Source organism: Pinus tabuliformis, chromosome 4_2 (assembly GCF_031772625.1).
Source record: "Pinus tabuliformis cultivar Carrire ecotype Pingquan chromosome 4_2, CPIR1, whole genome shotgun sequence".
Lineage (NCBI taxonomy): Eukaryota > Viridiplantae > Streptophyta > Pinopsida > Pinales > Pinaceae > Pinus > Pinus tabuliformis.
In genome coordinates, this window is record NC_142304.1 from 524,350,376 (window position 1) to 524,368,244 (window position 17,869).

A 17,869-nucleotide genomic window follows, 5' to 3' on the forward strand; every position below is an offset into this window, starting at 1 on the left:
TGGCAGTTCTAGGATCATCATCAATAATAGATAAAGAAAAATTTGAACAGAAAGCAGACGGACTATATCTTTCTGGCTGCCTTCTTTTTTGAACTAATCTTCTCACAGCTAGATTTTGTGGCTCTTCATCTTCTGATTCTTGTTCTGTTGTAGAGTCGGATTCTTCCTCCTTTAGATCAAACTCTCTCTTCTTAGGTTCCTTTGGTAGGACTTCATGTTTAATAACATATTTCACCTCTCTAAACACCACATCTCAGTTATACACAACCTTCCTTGTTCCTAGGTTCCAAAGCTTATAACCTTTTAAGATTTGGATGTGAAAGAGAGGGTTTCTTACCAATCCATACCTCATGTGGAGTCTTATCTTCCAACGATGATGAAGGTGATATATTAACCGGGTAACATGCAGTCTCCACTGCATCTACCCAAAATTCATATCCTAACCTGACACCATTGAGAATGCTTCTTTCCTTTTCTATCAACATCCTGTTCATTTTTTTTGCAACTTCGTTTTGCTGAGGTGTGTATGGAGCAGTATTCTACCATGCTATACCACACTTCTTAGAAATCTCTTTAAATTCCTTCTTGCAAAACTCTCCACCATTATCTTTCCTCCACACCTTTATATTTTTATCTGTCTGGTTATACACCAAAGCCTTAAATTGTTTAAACCTGTCAAAGACTTCATATTTCTTATTGAAGAAATATATCCATGTATTCCTTGAGAATTCATATATAAATGATACAAATTACCTAGTGATGCAACCAAAATAGGTCCAAACACATCACTGTGCATAAGATCTAATATCTGTTTCGCCCTCTTAGCACCATAGGGGAAACTCACTCGATTTTGTTGCCCATATACACAATATTGTTCATATAAATCGAAATCCAGAGAGAAACTAGACATACCATTACCATGAAGTATTCGAAGGCCCTTCTCTCTAATATGTCTAAGCCTTTGATGCCATAGCATGGTATTTTCACTAGTGACTAGTACATTTTATGCTCCATTTTCAGGAACCACAAAACTATTGCATTCATCAATAAAAATACTACCCAGAAGCTTGTACATAATTCCAATATAAAATCCCCACATCAATACAGGTGCCCCCCGAACCATCTTGTAGGTATTCTTCTCTAACACTATTTTTACACCTACATCATCCATATTGCTTATAGAAATTAGATTTCTAGCCAATGCAGGAATATGTAGAACACTCGAAAGCGTTCTAGTCCTCCCACCTTGCAACTTCAGCTTGACTTGTCCACGCCTGATAATTCTAGCCTTCCTATCATCCCCTAAAGACATTACCAACATCATATTTCTCATACTCGCAGAACCACTCCCTATAGAGAGTGAAGTGAAAGGATGCACCTGATTCAAACGACCATTCCTCATGATGTATATGTGTACTTTAAAAAGAAGCCAAGTACACATCCCCACATTCATCTGAGGTGGTTTTCATATCTGCATAAGGAGCATCATCATATCCCTTTCATTTCTCAGGAGCTTTAATCTATAATTGCTTTTTGGAGTGCCCTTCCTTTCCGCATTTCTAGCACACCTTTACAGGTTTTCCTAGAGATTTAGATTTCCCTCTAGATTTAAATCTTCCACTCGAGGACTTATTTTTGTTTCTATTCTAGGACTGTCCTCATACAGATAGGGCATATCCATTCCGACCGTCAATATTTTCCGTCTCATCTCCTACGAAAGCAAGGATGAGACTATTTCATCAAACTTCAATGTAGTTGTATTGCTACCTATTGCAACAACCATATTGTCACATGAATCTGGTAGAGAACACAAAAAACAGATGCACTAATCTTCATCTGAAATTTTAATATCAACATATAACAACTAGGTTACCACATTATTAATTTATAATTTATGACCCTCATACAGGTTGGATTCCTAACGCCTTAACGACATGGTCTGTGTCTACAACAATCTCTGATTGTGGGTGAGGCAAATTCAAAAGACACTTGATGTGGAGACCATCTCATTGGATGAGATTAACACCACTACTACATAGAGGGTTGAGGCCAAGAAGCCTATCATGAAATCGACCCCTGATTGGCTAAAGAAGGAGGCAGCGGAGGAGGTAGCTATTGCAGGGGAGAAAGCATCACTTTGAATGAATTGGAAAAATTTTGTTTTTGTTTGACACGATCAACATCATTATCAAACAAGGAAAGATAATAAACATATGCATATGTCCTACGAGCTTCACTTATTTCTACCAAATCCATGGTTTTTTCACTAGCATTTATGCCAAAAGAACTAATGGTTTTGTCGCTAGCATTTATGCCAAAAGAACCAATGGTTTTGTCGCTAGCATTTACGCTAAAAGAAGCATGAAAGAATCAACTTTCCATTGTACATGTGATGGCATTTCATAAAATTAGGGTGAATTATGTGAAGAGGCCATATTTTCCATTGAAAGAGAATCCTCCTAACGATTTTGGTAGAAAATTGCATAATAATGTCATGTTGATATTTTTAACTTTGTAAACTTTTTTGAATACTCAATTTATTTATAATTCACTTAAAAAATTGAAAGAATTATTTAATACTCTTAAGTGGCTAGTTTTTACTCTATCAAATGATTAATGAGTTTATCATAAAAAGATAACCACATGTAATTAACAAGTGTTGTATTGCAGGTCATTTTAGTCCCTGTAACTCTGGAAAAAAATTATGTAATTAAGAAGTGTTGGCTGTAATTGTTGTTCCAAAAGTTGAAATTTTTGAATTATATACTGTATTAAGAAATATAAAATAGAAGAATGAGTTAACATTCATTGCAATGCTTTACTGGATTTTTTAATGAATTGCAAGGAGCTTCATATTTCATATTAAAATCAGTGTTCATTGCATTAACTCAACTTCTTATCTGTGGGCCACCTCTGGTGTGTCCATTGTCAGGGAAAAAGGAACTAAAAAGTAGGCTCAAATGTTAATACTTTAATCCCGAAAGAGTTGCTTTAATCAGAGTTTTTAAATAATTTTTTTATGCCAATCACCAATAGGCGGAGAGCACATTACTTGGGCATGTCTGCCTTTTAGCAGATTGCATAATAACGTGTATGTAGGCAAGTTAGAAAGTAAGAGAAAGCTTTCCCATATCGCCTTAGGAATGTAACAAAGAAGGATGCCTTTGCACAACAAACAACCCATTTTAAACATCATCATTAGTCGTTTCGGTAGTTTATTTGGCCAATGCTGATTTTGCAGTAGATGGGTAGGAGGATTCATACACACATATCATACTTGCCCTTTTTTAATAATAAGAATTTGCAAGGCATAATAGACAGCGGATTGATGGTTTCATTTTCGGCCGTCAAGGCACTCCCAAATTTGCCTAGATGATAAATTATTCATGCGAGGTTCCAATATAGACCAACCTAAGAAATTTCGTTGTCAAATTCCATATCTCTCATGAACGTATGCCAATAAGAATTTCCAATACGTGTGCTACAGTGTTAATACTTGTGCCATATTGTTAATACTTGCCCTTTTTCTCCTCAATCTTACTTATTTTCAAAACTAAAATCTGAAATTTTTCTTTTAATTTCAACACTTATTTATTTAAAATATTTCTCATATAAACAAATAAATATGTATAAAATTAGTTTTCAAAACATATTTATCTAGCGTCCCTAAGAATAGAAGCATGTGTAGATACAGTTATTTATTTGTATTTAGACAAGTACTACCCTTAAAATCCTATGCCATCTAAATAATGAATAAACTATGAAAATGTGTTGCACGTTATGCTAGCCAACTTGCACCTATTTTCTCTAATTTTTTGCCTGAGTGGCTCTGCATAAGCGAGCCAGGGCTTCAAAATGAAAGAGGGAGGTCCTAATATTCCTTAGTCCTTAGTTAATGAAAGAGGATCTCGTCGACACCTTATAAAAGAAAAGATCAGACGAGATTTTATTAAGGTAGGTCGTTAGCTAAGTTAATGAAAATGATTGAAGGGTGAAAAGGGGTTGTGAAAGAGAAGAGGGTATGTTCTAGTGACCCAGTCGATATAGGGGACTCAAATGGCCTCTTAATCATTTAATCTGTAGATAAAGTACAAACCATACATTTTCAAACCTAAGGCAAATCAGATAGAATTTCCACAAATTATATGGTATTTGAATCAAATCATTACATTTTCATATCTTTTGTTTGATAGGGAGGAACTTGGTAACTATGCTTTACACCCAATTGACACTTTTGTGCCATTAGGTTGAGGTTTTTTTATTTGATCTAGGACCAATCAGTCTTTGATAAATGCTAACATCTCAACATCCTTTCAGGCTAGCACTAAATCATATTCATGCTACCCTTGTTGCTTCTGGCCTAGTTTCCTTTGCCTTTCCTTGAATGAATATAATTCAACATATAAAAACAGGAGGGAAGGTGCCAAAGTAAATTTCATGTTGTACCAAATTCCTATGAAATTGGCAAAAATAAATAAATAAATACTAAATTGTTAACAACAAACTCATGACGAATGACAATAGTAACAAGGTTAAAACTAACAAAAAGCCAAAAACTAAAATTTGAAAAGAAATTAAAAAGTTATAAGGAAAGAGAAAAAAAAAAAAAAAAACAAGTCTCTTTGTTTGCAATGACACAAAGGCAGAAAACCATGACCATGAAAGAAAAAAATTAAATCAGAAACTGATTGAATTTTTTTTGCTATAGTAACAAGGTTAAAACTAACAAAAAGCAAAAAACTAAAATTTGAAAAGAAATTAAAAAATTATAAGGAAAAAAAAAAAAAAATCTCTTTGTTTACAATGACACAAAAGCAGAAAACCATGACCATGGAAGAAAAAAATTAAATCAGAAACTGATTGAATTTTTTTTGTTTATTTTAAGAATTTAAAAAGGGAACGATTTCTCACCCAAACTTGGGGACCAACCTCTTGGTTTTGAACTCGTTTCCTACGTTCCTTAACTCAATCACCCACTAGTATTTTCCATTATCATTTTGATGCACCAAATCTATCCTCTAATAGCCATAGATCAATTTGATTATTTTATGTGTGTTTACATAGAAGTTTTGGATAAACATGTTTTATTGCACATCACAAAGAAGAGTGGGGATTGGGATAATTAGCAAAGGCTAAGGATTATAACAAATCAGGCAAAGCCTATATAGCAAATTTGGTTACTCGATCATGAAAATAGGAGGGAATAATGAAAACTCTCATTAAACAATCGTACATCTTGATTAGAAATTACATAGACATCTTCGAAACCATGCCTTTAATAACCATATGGATGGTATTTAATTTACTCTACAATGGGTGATGTCGTGAAGAGGTAAGAAGAAATCAGTGTATATTTAACATATTTTGAAAAATGAGTGTGAAAAGAAATGAAATTTTGAAAATATTGTTTAATGGCATGTATTACTAATGTTGGAATATTCAACAACACTAAGAAGGTTAGGAATGAATCAATATTGGGCACTTTTTAATATTTTAATCATATCATGTAAAAATTAAATAGTTAACAACACCATTCAACAATGCACAACATCAAAAGGCAATTCACGAGATTTTTAGGTGGAAAACCTTCTGAGAGAAAAAAACATTGAACGATTTTAATATAAGTCATAAATATTACATCATCAGGAAGCTCCAACTTCCAATATTCTTCAAAAATGACTGGAAGGAGGTTCCAACTCCATGTTTTTATCAGCTCCAACTAAAAGTATGCGCCAACACCCTAATTTACCAACTCCAACCTGCTAGTTTTATAAGCTCCAACTGAAAGGAATCTCCAACACCCTAATTTACTAGCTCCAATGGGAAGGAAGCTCTAACCCCTTGGTTTAATCAACTCCAACAGAAAGGATGCTCCAACACTCTGATTTACCAACTTCAACTGGAAGGAGGCGCAAACCCCATGGTTTTATCAGCTCCAACTAAAAAGATGCTCCAACACTCTAATTTACCAACCTCAACTAGAAGGAGGCTCCAAACCCCTAGTTTTAACAACTCCAACTTAAAGAATGCTCCAACACCCTAATTTACCAACTCCAACTGGAATGAGGCTCCAATTCCCTTGTTTTATCATCTCCAACTAAAAGGGTGCTCCAACACCCTAATTTACCAACTCCAACCCCTTGGTTTTATTAGCTCTAACTAGAAGGAGGCTTCAACCCTCTAGTTTTATCAACTCCAGTTGAAAGGATGCTCAACTGGGAATTGTCTATACCGCTTGGATTTCTTGTTGCAGCCAGGTAATTCCTCAAAAACTTTAAACTTTAAGACCACCTTTGTAGTCAAGACTGATGCAATAGAAGCCCCAGCATCTATTGAAGAGCACCCTTACATTCCCTTGAATTGTTGGATGCAGTGTGAGGGTGGCCAACCAACTTGGAGCCCAGAATCCCCGTGGAGCCAAATTTTCTATACTTGTCTCAACGGCCTATTCCTCTATTATAGGAATTGTGATTTTGGTGCTTCTGTTGCTTTTCCGCAGTGATTTGGGTTATTTGTTTACAAAGAGCACTGTAGTGCAAGAGGCTGTTGCCAAATTGGCCATCTTGTTAGCATGCACAATCATCCTCAACAGTGTACAACCGGTTCTCATCGGTAAACTGCATATCACAAGCTCTTCAAATTCCCATTTCTTATGAGTTTTTCTCAGATGTTATGAGATTTATAATCTTAGTTTTTTAATGAATTTATAATATGCAGTTTATAGATGAGAACAGGCTGTACACTTTTGAGGATGATTGTGCATGCTAACAAGATGGCCAATTTGGCAACAGCCTCTTGCACGGCTCTAACTTAAGATTATAAATTCATTAAAAAACTAAGATTATAAATCTCATAACATCTGAGAAAAAATCATAAGAAATGGGAATTTGAAGAGCTTGTGATATGCAGTTTACCGACGAGAACGGGCGGTACACTGTTGAGGATGATTGTGCATGCTAACAAGATGGCCAATTTGGCAACAGCCTCTTGCACTGCAGTGCTCTTTGTAAACAAATAACCCAAATCACTGCGGAAAAGCAGCAGAATCACCAAAATGGCAATTCCTATAATAGAGGAATAGGCCGTTGAGACAAGTATAGAAAATTTGGCTCCACGGGGATTCTGGGCTCCAAGTTGGTTGGCCACCCTCACGGGGATTCTTCAACAGATGCTGGGGCTTCTATTGCATCAGTCTTGACTACAAAGGTGGTCTTAAAGTTTAAAGTTTTTGAGGAATTACCTGGTTGCAACAAGAAATCCAAGCGGTATAGACAATTCCCAGTCGTTGATGTTCAAGCTGTAAGGTATTCAGACACAATATAGTTTAACATGAATGCAACCTCTTATTCTGTAATAGCTAAATCGACCACTATAATTTCATTGACTTGACAAATTGCGATTGCTTTATCTTTTCATTAAAACATGAAAGTAATTACTTGTGTTGCCAAAAACTGTACTGCAGGCTTGGAATGGAGCTCTGTGGTTCCACTCAAGCAATGTGTGGCTTGGCATAGCAAACTGTGATTGGAATTGAACTTTGCGACCCTTCTCAAGCCAATCTGTGGCTTGACAGAGCAGATTGTGATTGTTTCATTTTGTATACCTATTTCATACTGAACACTGGTTGGATTCATATGTGGATTGCTACCTCCGCTGACACTAATCTACATGCCCACTTCATGGTGGACAGTGTACCTCTGATTCATAGCGTAGATTACTCCATCTTTTTTCACAATTAATGTTAATGGTTTTCTCTGTATCATATAAAAATGAAATAGAGATATATAAAGCCAATTTGCTTACCAAATAGTGAGGGAATTAACAAGAACTTCAGTGTTCTTTACTTGTCCTGTCAGCAGAACCAAAATTCTGTAATACCAAATCTCCAAGCTGTTGATAACAATGGAAAACCTTAGAAATCCCAATTCATAATGGATAATGGTTTGGCAGTGGGTAAACAGGGATATCCGCAGATAAGCTAGTCATATAAATACGTTATTCAAAGCTCAAAAGTACTTACCATAGCATGACACCAGATGCAACAGATAGTTTGAGACATGGCCAAATTTCACAAAAAGCTTCCCTTGAAAATCCAGTCGATGTGAGTGGGCACCCTCCACAGGTAACATACAGGAATTGGATAATAACAGGTATCCACCCTGTTAAGCTCCATTAATTTTTTAACAACTGCTGCTTACAATTATGGAAGTAAACTGCAGTCTTTCCTTAATTTCTGGAAACCAATTGCAGTAATTTCTTTAAATTAAGGAAATCAACTGCAGTTAATAAATTTATTGTTGGGAGCTACTGAAGTGGTCCATTACTCCATCTGGAGTTCTCTACCTTGATCGGTGGAACACTGACACATAGCCATCAGCGACTTGATGGAAGCGCTATAAATTTATCTGTTTGGTCCCCAAACTTGTATCTCAATTCCCTTCAGTTTTTACACCATCTAGCTGAGAGAACAGAGCTTGAAAGTGCCTTCAGATTTTCTGTGATCTTTTCTTTTTGCTTGGATTGAAGCTCGAGCGCAAGTGGACTGTGGAAACGTAATAGAAAGGTTTGACTGCAGCAAGAGCGTTATCAATAACTGGAAGTAATTTATTTTTACTGGGCATTAAACCTTCATTCCAGTTTTATGATTCTTTAAGTTTTTATTCGGCATATAGAATCACTGTTAAATCCTAGCAATTGGTATCGGAGCTGAACATGTATCTCTGCTTGGTGTGTTCTGCTTACCAAGATTATGTTGTTATAACGAAAATCACAGTCCATGCTCCGAAAGATTTGTTTTCTCAAATTCGAATTCAGTCGCTTTTAAACGAAAGGATAATGATCTTTTTTTTTGGTTAATACCTGTCGTATTTCTCATAGATAACACTTCGAGTTACAAAGTTACAAGCGCTCTGTGATTGAATTCAATCTGTCGGTTTTAAAGCTCGCAGATTCATTCTGCATTTTCTGTTTTCGAAAACGTTCGCGGCATCTTTTCGATTTTGTGTTTGCTATTCGAAATTTGCTTTGCCAAAATGGCCACGTGCGAAGATGTGATTGTTGTTTCTAAACCAAATGTGCCTGTTGATTCTCACATTGTGGAGATCCCTGCGGATGTTCTGGATGGGAGCCCTTCTGAAATTCCCTCACCACCTTCTCCTGCGAAGCACCCACAGCATCCATTATAAAAAAAATCGCAGGATAATGAAAATGAAACAAACCACCGTATTGTTGCGTCCAGGCATCAAAGTCTGCCAAACCATAACCCTACGGTTATATCTGATTCTGAAAAGTTCTAATGACGCATACAATGACAAATACGATATTTTCTTTAAGATAAAAGTAATAAGTATGTGGAATATAATTTAAGTTTTTATTTTATTGAATATAGTAGTGAATGGGTTTTGAGGATGGCAATTGACTAAGTAGATTCTCTTTAATATCTCACTTAAAATTAGAGATAAAAAATGGATTAGATTCTTGAAAATGAAATGGGACATTATCCATTTATTTTTAGAATCGGAAAGTTAAACCACATTTATATTCATTTTCAAGCAAATTTATTAATTAATCATTGAAAATAATTTATTTTTATTTTTTTTAATATTTTCATTTATATTATTTCATTTAAATAATATCACAACAAATTAATAAATATGTTTTTTTATGGATGCTTATGAGAAGTTCATTTATTAAAAAAAAAAATGGGAATGAAATGTAAAGGAACATATTATTAGGACCACATGTATGTTCTTAATCCTATAGCTTCTATGTAAACATCACACACACTTGCCAATTTGGATATGGTGAAAATGTGGCAATGGGAGGTAAAGGAATACATTATTAAGAACACATTCACATTCATATTTTTTTTAGGAGTTTGATTAGTGCGGTAATTGTTTCCGTTTTCCATATATATATATATTTTTGTTTATGCAATTTTATAATGGGTAATGTCTAGTGATCCATATAATTTTAATTAATTAGAGAATAGCCATAGCATCCTTAATTAAAAAAAAAAATTATATATTATGATTGGTTAGATCACATAAAGATTATTTAAACATTAAATTGTAATTAATTAGACTAAATATGATAAATTTTATCCCACAAGAATTTTTATTATATTTATGTAATTAATTAGGATAAAATTTCATAACCTACCCATAGGAGTTATGAATTAATAAGTTTTATCATAAAGTTCAGAATTATAAAAAATTGAATCTGTTTGAATTGAAAATTTAGCCCACAGTCAATTTTTATGTCATTAGATTCAATTTTGAGCATGATTTACATTGGTAAAACATGAAATTTTATCTAAGCCTCAATTTTAACATAAGCATGTGATTTTTAATTTTGATGCAGTTGTACAACCTGCAAATTTCTCTGAAATTCGTTGTGACATTCCCGAACTTAAGGGAGATAACTATAAGGTTTGGAAGGAGAGGATTCTCCTTCATTTGGGGTGGATGGACATAGATTATGCTATTAGGAAAGATGAACCACAGGCACTCACTAATACTAGCACTGCAACGAACATCATGCTTTATGAACGATGGGAGCGATCCAATCGTCTAAGCATAATGTTCATTAAGACTAAAATTTCAGCTGGTATTCGTGGTTCCGTTGATCAGCATGAAAAGGTCTGAGACTTGTTGAAGGCCATTGATGATCAATTCGTCACTTCAGACAAGGCACTAGCAAGCACCCTAATCATGAAGTTCTCATCCCTAGGGCTCACCAGTGTGAAAGGTGTGCGCGAACACATCATGCCGATGAGGGACACTGTGGCTCAATTGAAGAAACTCGAGGTTGATATATTGGAGTCCTTCATAGTGCACTACATCCTGAACACCTTTCCGCACCAATATGGACCTTTCAAAATCTCATACAACACACATAAGGATAAATGGTCAATTAATGAACTCATGACCATGTGTGTTCAAGAGGAAGAGAGACTGGTGATGGAACTGGGAGAGAGTGCAATGCTGGCAACGCGTGGAAAGGGCAAATCTCAAGCCAATCGGAAAGGGAAAGGTAAAGTACCTCCCCAAGCCGATATCAAGAAGGATTCCAAGTGTTTCTTCTGTAAAAAGAAGGGACACATGAAGAAGGAATGCGCCAAATTTCAGAAATGGCTTGCGGACAAAGGTAATTTAATCTCATTTGTTTGTTATGAATCTAATATGGTTAACGTTAATATTAACACATGGTGGATTGATTCTGGATCAACAATTCACATTTCGAATTCCTTGCAGGGTTTGCAAAACCTAAGGAAGCCAGTGGGAAGTGAGCAAAGCATCTTATAAGGAAAAAAGATGGGCTTGCATGTGGAAGCTATAGGAACATGTTATTTAACTTTAAGTAATGGCTTTGTTTTAGAATTAGAAAAGACCTTTTATGTTCCAAGTTTTTCTAGAAACTTGATTTCAGTTTCAAGGCTTGTACCTTTTGGATATTCCTTAAATTTTTCAGAAAAATCTTCCAGTCTATTCTATAAATCTGATTATGTTGGGAATGGTATTTTGTCTGATGGTCTTTACTGCATTAATTTACAAAACAATGTCACTTATGATTCAATGCATGTTCACACTGGCACTAAAAGATGTGTTATTAATGAAGATTCCTCTAAATTATGGCACCAGAGACTAGGTCATATCTCCATAGAAAGAATTAAAAGATTGGTAAATAAAGGGGTACTTAATACTCTGGATTTTACTGATTTTGAGACTTGTGTGGACTGCATAAAGGGAAAGCAGACCAACAAGTCAAAGAAAGGTGTCAATAGGAGTTCGGACATATTAGAGATCATACATACTGATATATGTAGTCCAGACATGGACTCACATGGTCAGAGATACTCCATCTCCTTTATAGATGATTACTCACGATATATGTATCTCTACATGCTTCATAAAAAGAGCGAAGCATTAGATGCCTTTAAGATCTTTAAGGCTGAAGTAGAGAAACAATGCGGCAAGCAAATTAAGATCGTGAGATCAGATAGAGGTGGATAATATTATGGTAGATACACAGAAGATGGACAAGCACCTGGGCCATTTGCTAAATTTCTTCAAGAGCATGGGATTGTTGCCCAATACACCATCACTGGTTCACCCAACCATAATGGTGTAGCAGAAAGAAGAAATCGAACATTATTGGACATGGTGCGGAGTATGCTTAGCAGCTCCAATCTTCCTAAATCCTTGTGGATTGAAGCACTTAAGACGACAGTGTATATATTAAACCAAGTTCCAACCAAGGCGGTTCCTAAAACGCCATTTGAATTATGGAAAGGTTGGAAACCGAGTTTGCGACATATGCGCGTTTGGGGATGCCTGTCTGAAGTGAGAATTTATAATCCACAAGAGAAGAAGCTGGACCCAAGGACCATTAGTGGGTATTTCATTGGATACGCTGAAAGGTCTAAAGGTTACATATTTTATTGTCCATCTCACAGCACTAGGATTGTGGAATCAAGAAATGCAAAGTTTCTTGAAAATGACTTGATCAGTGGGAGCGATCAAACCAGAAACATAGTTTTGAGAAGGATCATTAAGAATCTCAACCTTCCATTTCAAGTGATAGATTGGTTATTGTTCATGGCACCCCTCAAGTACAAACTGGCGTTGAACAACCAATTGTTGAAGTTCCACAAGCTGTTGACGATATTCCAGTAGATCAAGGAGTTCAAGAGTTGCCAAGAACTTTTGAACAACAAGTTGAACCACATACTTCTCAGGAAGATGATGGTACAACATTAAGAAGATCTACTAGACCAAAGAGATCAGCAATTCCTAATGATTATGTTGTGTATCTACAAGAATCTGACTACAACATTGGAGCCAAAAATGATCCCGAGTCATTTTCACAAGCCATGAGTTGCAAAGAATCAGAACTATGGTACAATGCCATGAAGGAAGAGATGAATTCCATAAAGAGTAACGAAGTCTGGGATCTTGTTGAGTTGCCTAATGGTGCAAAAGCCATTGGATGTAAATGGGTCTTTAAGACAAAGAAAGACTCATTGGGCAACATTGAGAGATACAAGGCAAGACTTGTTGCTAAGGGATTCACTCAGAAAGAAGGAATCGAGTACACGGAGACTTTTTCTCTTGTATCTAAGAAAGATTCTTTGCGCGTTATTATGGCATTAGTAGCCCATTTTGACTTGGAGTTGCAACAAATGGATGTGAAAACGGATTTTCTTAATGGAGATCTAAAGGAGGAGGTTTACATGAAACAACCTGAAGGATCCCCCTCTAGTGATGGTGAGCAATTGGTTTGCAAGCTCAAGAAGTCATTATATGGTTTAAAACAAGCATCCCGCCAATGGTATTTGAAATTCCATAATGTAATTTCTTCTTTTGGTTTTGTAGAAAACATTATGGATCAATGTATATACCTGAAAGTTAGTGGGAGTAAAATTTGTTTTCTTGTTTTATATGTGGATGACATTTTGCTAGCAACCAATGATAAGGGTTTGCTACATGAGGTGAAACAATTCCTCTCCAAAAATTTTGATATGAAGGATATGGGTGAGGCATCTTATGTCATTGGCATTAAGATCCATAGAGACAGATTTTGAGGCATCTTGGGTCTGTCACAGGAAACCTATATTAATAAAATTTTAGAGAGATTTCGGATGAAGGATTGTTCACCAAGTGTAGCTCCCATTGTGAAGGGTGATAGGTTCAATTTGAACCAATGCCCGAAGAACGACCTTGAAAGGGAACAAATGAATAACATTCCATATGCTTCTGCTGTCGGAAGCCTAATGTATGCTCAAGTTTGCACAAGACCTGACATTGCATTTGTTGTGGGAATGTTGGGACGATATCAGAGTGATCCAGGTTTAGACCACTGGAGAGCTGCAAAGAAAGTAATGAGGTACCTTCAAGGAACCAAAGGCTACATGCTTATGTATAGACGGACGAACAACTTGGAAGTAATTGGCTACTCAGATTCTGACTTTGCTGGATGTGTTGATTCACGCAAATCAACATCAGGTTACATTTTTATGATGGCCGGTGGAGCTGTATCATGGAGGAGTGCCAAGCAGACCTTGATTGCCACTTCCACTATGGAAGCCGAGTTCGTCTCCTGTTTTGAGGCTACTTTACATGGTGTATGGCTTAAGAGTTTCATTTATGGGTTTAGAATTATGGATTCTATCTCTAAGCCATTGAGAATATATTGTGATAATTCAGCTGTTGTTTTTATGGCTAAAAACAACGAAAGTGGGAGTCGAAATAAACACATCGACATTAAGTATTTAGCTATAAGGGAACGTGTTAAAGAAAAGAAAGTGGTCATTGAGCACGTCAGCACTGAGTTGATGATAGCTGATCCTTTGACTAAGGGCATGCCACCGTTTAAATTCAAGGATCATGTAATGAATATGGGACTTGGTTCCATTATGTAGTTTCTCATTGTATGGACAATGTTATTTTAATGAAATTCTTAATTATTGTGATGTTTTTTCTCATATTTATGTGCACTTTAAGTTGATTTGAGAAATTGTTGCCACATAAATTATAATAAGAATAAATACATAGTAATACATGGAAGATAATACTCGTCATTAGAGGACTTATCGCCATGATTCGTGTATCTATTACTTAATACAGATTATCAATGGGTTTTAAGTTGAGACATTAAGTTTGGAAGTATGGACCAAGTGGGAGAATGTTAAGCTCCATTAATTTTTTAACAACTGCTGCCTACAATTAAGGAAGTAAACTGCAGTCTTTTCTTAATTTTTGGAAACCAACTACAGTAATTTCCTTAAATTAAGGAAATCAACTGCAGTTAATAAATTTATTGTTGGGAGCTACTGAAGTGGTCCATTACTCCATCTGGAGTTCTCTACCTTGATCTGTGGAACACCTGACACATAGCCATCAGAAGCTTGATGGAAGCTTGGCTATAAATTTATATGTTTGGTCCCCAAGCTTGTATCTCAATTCCCTTCAGTTTTTACACCATCTAGCTGAGAGAACAGAGCTTGGAAGTGCCTTCAGATTTTCTGTGTTCTTTTCTTTTTGCTTGGATTGAAGCTGGAGTGCAAGTGGACTGTGGAAGCGTAATAGAAAGGTTTGACTGCAGCAAGAGCGTTATCAATGGCTGGAGGTAATTTATTTTTACTGGGCATTAAACCTTCATTCCAGTTTTATGATTCTTTAAGTTTTTATTCCGCATATAGAATCATTGTTAAATCCTAACACACCACCCAATGTCTAGTGAGGCAAGTGCCCCGTTGAGACCCATATTCCACTTCAAAACAAAGAGCCATTTTAACAGAACAGAGACTACTGTTCCAACTGCAGCTGACCATGCTATGATACTGTTCTTTCTCTGTGAAATTAAATATCTTTGAATGGCAAAATAGAATGGAAATGAAAAATGAAGAGGAATGCACCACAGTGCTACTCTCCCAGATAGTTGAGAGACATCCTCAGACTGTCCCAAGAGCCTGAGAATAGGGGTTGTAAACAAAAACACGGGAAGAAGAAGAACTGTGAATCCCAGGAGCCCAATCCAAGAGCGTTGGAGATATATTCCGAGCATATGGTGTTTATTTCTGCCAACAGCTTGCCCACAAAGAGTCCCACGCGTATTCCCCATTCCAATCTATTAAAGCAAGATTAAAGTATAAAACATTACATTTCACAACACTTTCTCCTACAACCCCGTTTACTGCACAAATTATATACATGATTCTAAATTGCATTCAAAGGCAAAGGTACATTTTACAAAACAAGTGAAACACTTTTTTTATCATGTCTTTTGGTTTTTAAAGTATAAAACATTACATTTCACAACACTTTCTCCTACAAACCCGTTTACTGCACAAATTATATACATGATTCTAAATTGCAGTCAAAGACAAAGTTACATTTTACAAAACAAGTGAAACACTTTTTTTATCATGTCTTCTGGTTTTATATGTTTTGTGTAAGCCTAGCTTAATCTTTACGGTCTTCAACTTCTCTTTCCATAAAATTTTAAACTTAGAAGTTGATAAAAACTTAAAATGTATAGATCAGATTAGAAGTCAATAAAGACTTGGACAATCATACTCATCAAGATTCCAGAATCGAACCCTATAATGAGACCAACCATCAAAGAAAACGCTGCAAGTTCCACATCACCAATGTGCCCAACAAATGCCTGTGTAATCACACTTAATCCTGAGGTTGCTACTCGACTGACGATAGTCGCGGCTGCAATGACCCATATGGCTTTCGACTCCAACCAAAACGATCCTCTGCTTGTAGCTGCCGACAAATCATCCTCGCTGCTTCTATCGGTTTCATTTTGGACGAGAGGACTACAGAGCTGCCCTTCTTCCATAATGGAGCACTATATGTCCACACAAATGACTTGCGTGCTAAAATCCCTCTGCAACACTACGTTAAATAATGTTATTCAATGCTGCAGTAGGGAAACTCAAAATCAGTGGACCGTCTATATCCATCCAATTTGCAGCAAGAACGGGATAAATCTCTAGAGACCTTACTGTAATTTTACCAAAACAGTAACGTAATAATTATTACCACATCACCATAACACAACACAAGCTGGTTTTAAGACAATATTTAAGATAATTTTTGAGTGAATCATTTTAATTTGAGATAAAAGAAAATGTGTGTATTGTCTTAAGTATTGTATTTACACTGATGTCTCAAATTAACATATCTTAAAAAATTGTCTCTATAATGACAATATATAACACAAGCATTTTTGTCTCTTCAAGACAATTTCATATTTGTCTCTCTCGAGACAATAGTTGGGATTAAAGACATATTGTCTTTAAAGAGACAATGTCTTTGATTCTAACTATTGTCTTTCTAGAGACAATAAAAAATTACATTCAAAGATAATACAACATCACTTTTGTTTCTTTAGAGGCAATAAAAAATAATGAATCTAGAAAAATATCTCACCATTGAAATAAACCAATATTAAAAGTATTTAATTAAAAACAAACTACAATGTCATTGATTAATTCATATTAGGACAGAGTGGAATCGAACCACCAACCTCTTGCTTAGTGCTCTTCTATTGAGCTAGCACCATTTAAAGAATTATGTGAGAGTTATGGTAGTCCTTGAAATTGCATATATAAACATTGATTCTAAAAAAATGCAGGTGCTCTTCCATTGAGTTAATGCCCTTTGAAGAATTGTGTGAGAGTTATGGTAGTCCTTGCAATTGCATATATAGGCATTAATTTTAAAAAAATGTTCGACACATAATGGCATAATCTTTGTAAAATCTAAAATCATGCAGCCCCTATTTTTAACTTGATAAAAATAACTCAATTGAGTTAACTCAATGTCACACCCATGTAGCATGACTTACACAACAAGCTAACTAACAATTGCACCAAGAGGAAATAATGGTGTAATCTTTGTAAAATCTAAAATCATGCAGCCCCTATTTTTAATTTGATAAAAATTACTCAATGGAGTTAGCTCAATGTCACACCCATGTAGCATGACTCACACAACAAACTAACTAGCAATTGCACCAAGAGGTGCAAAGGATCGCAGATAGGAGTAGGGGAATATGGAAAGAAATTTGAAAAAAATAAACATTTTGATCATTAAGCGTTAGGAACCACTCTAGTCCTTTCAATCAAATAGGTTGTCTTTTATATTTTTTCCAAGACTAACAACAATCAGTTTTAAAACTAATTCTATTTTTGTAGTTGTGTTTTTTTAAGATTCACAATAAAAATGGTAATAAAAATAATAGCTATTAAAAACAATTTTGTTAAACAAAATAATAAAACAATTAAAATAAAAATAAAATATTAATAACTTGCAATTTTGATTAATTTTATTTCATTTATAATTACAATACA

The 17,869-nt window shown here is 35.4% G+C and overlaps 1 protein-coding gene across 1 annotated transcript in view; it reads right to left on the reverse strand.

The window, feature by feature from the left end:
- LOC149170299 (protein DETOXIFICATION 27-like) overlaps nt 1–16,377 on the reverse strand; it is a 33,584-nt gene extending 17,207 nt beyond the window's left edge. Inside the window, exons 1-6 of the mRNA XM_089425508.1 lie at nt 16,072–16,377; nt 15,225–15,630; nt 8,021–8,159; nt 7,804–7,890; nt 7,241–7,297; nt 6,915–7,159 (exon numbers count right to left, since the gene is read on the reverse strand). Coding sequence (XP_089281634.1) covers nt 6,915–7,159; nt 7,241–7,297; nt 7,804–7,890; nt 8,021–8,159; nt 15,225–15,630; nt 16,072–16,353 — 1,216 coding nt within the window. The 5' untranslated portion in view covers nt 16,354–16,377. The remainder of the gene's footprint in view (nt 1–6,914; nt 7,160–7,240; nt 7,298–7,803; nt 7,891–8,020; nt 8,160–15,224; nt 15,631–16,071) is intronic.
- Nucleotides 16,378–17,869: the final 1,492 nt, after the last annotated feature.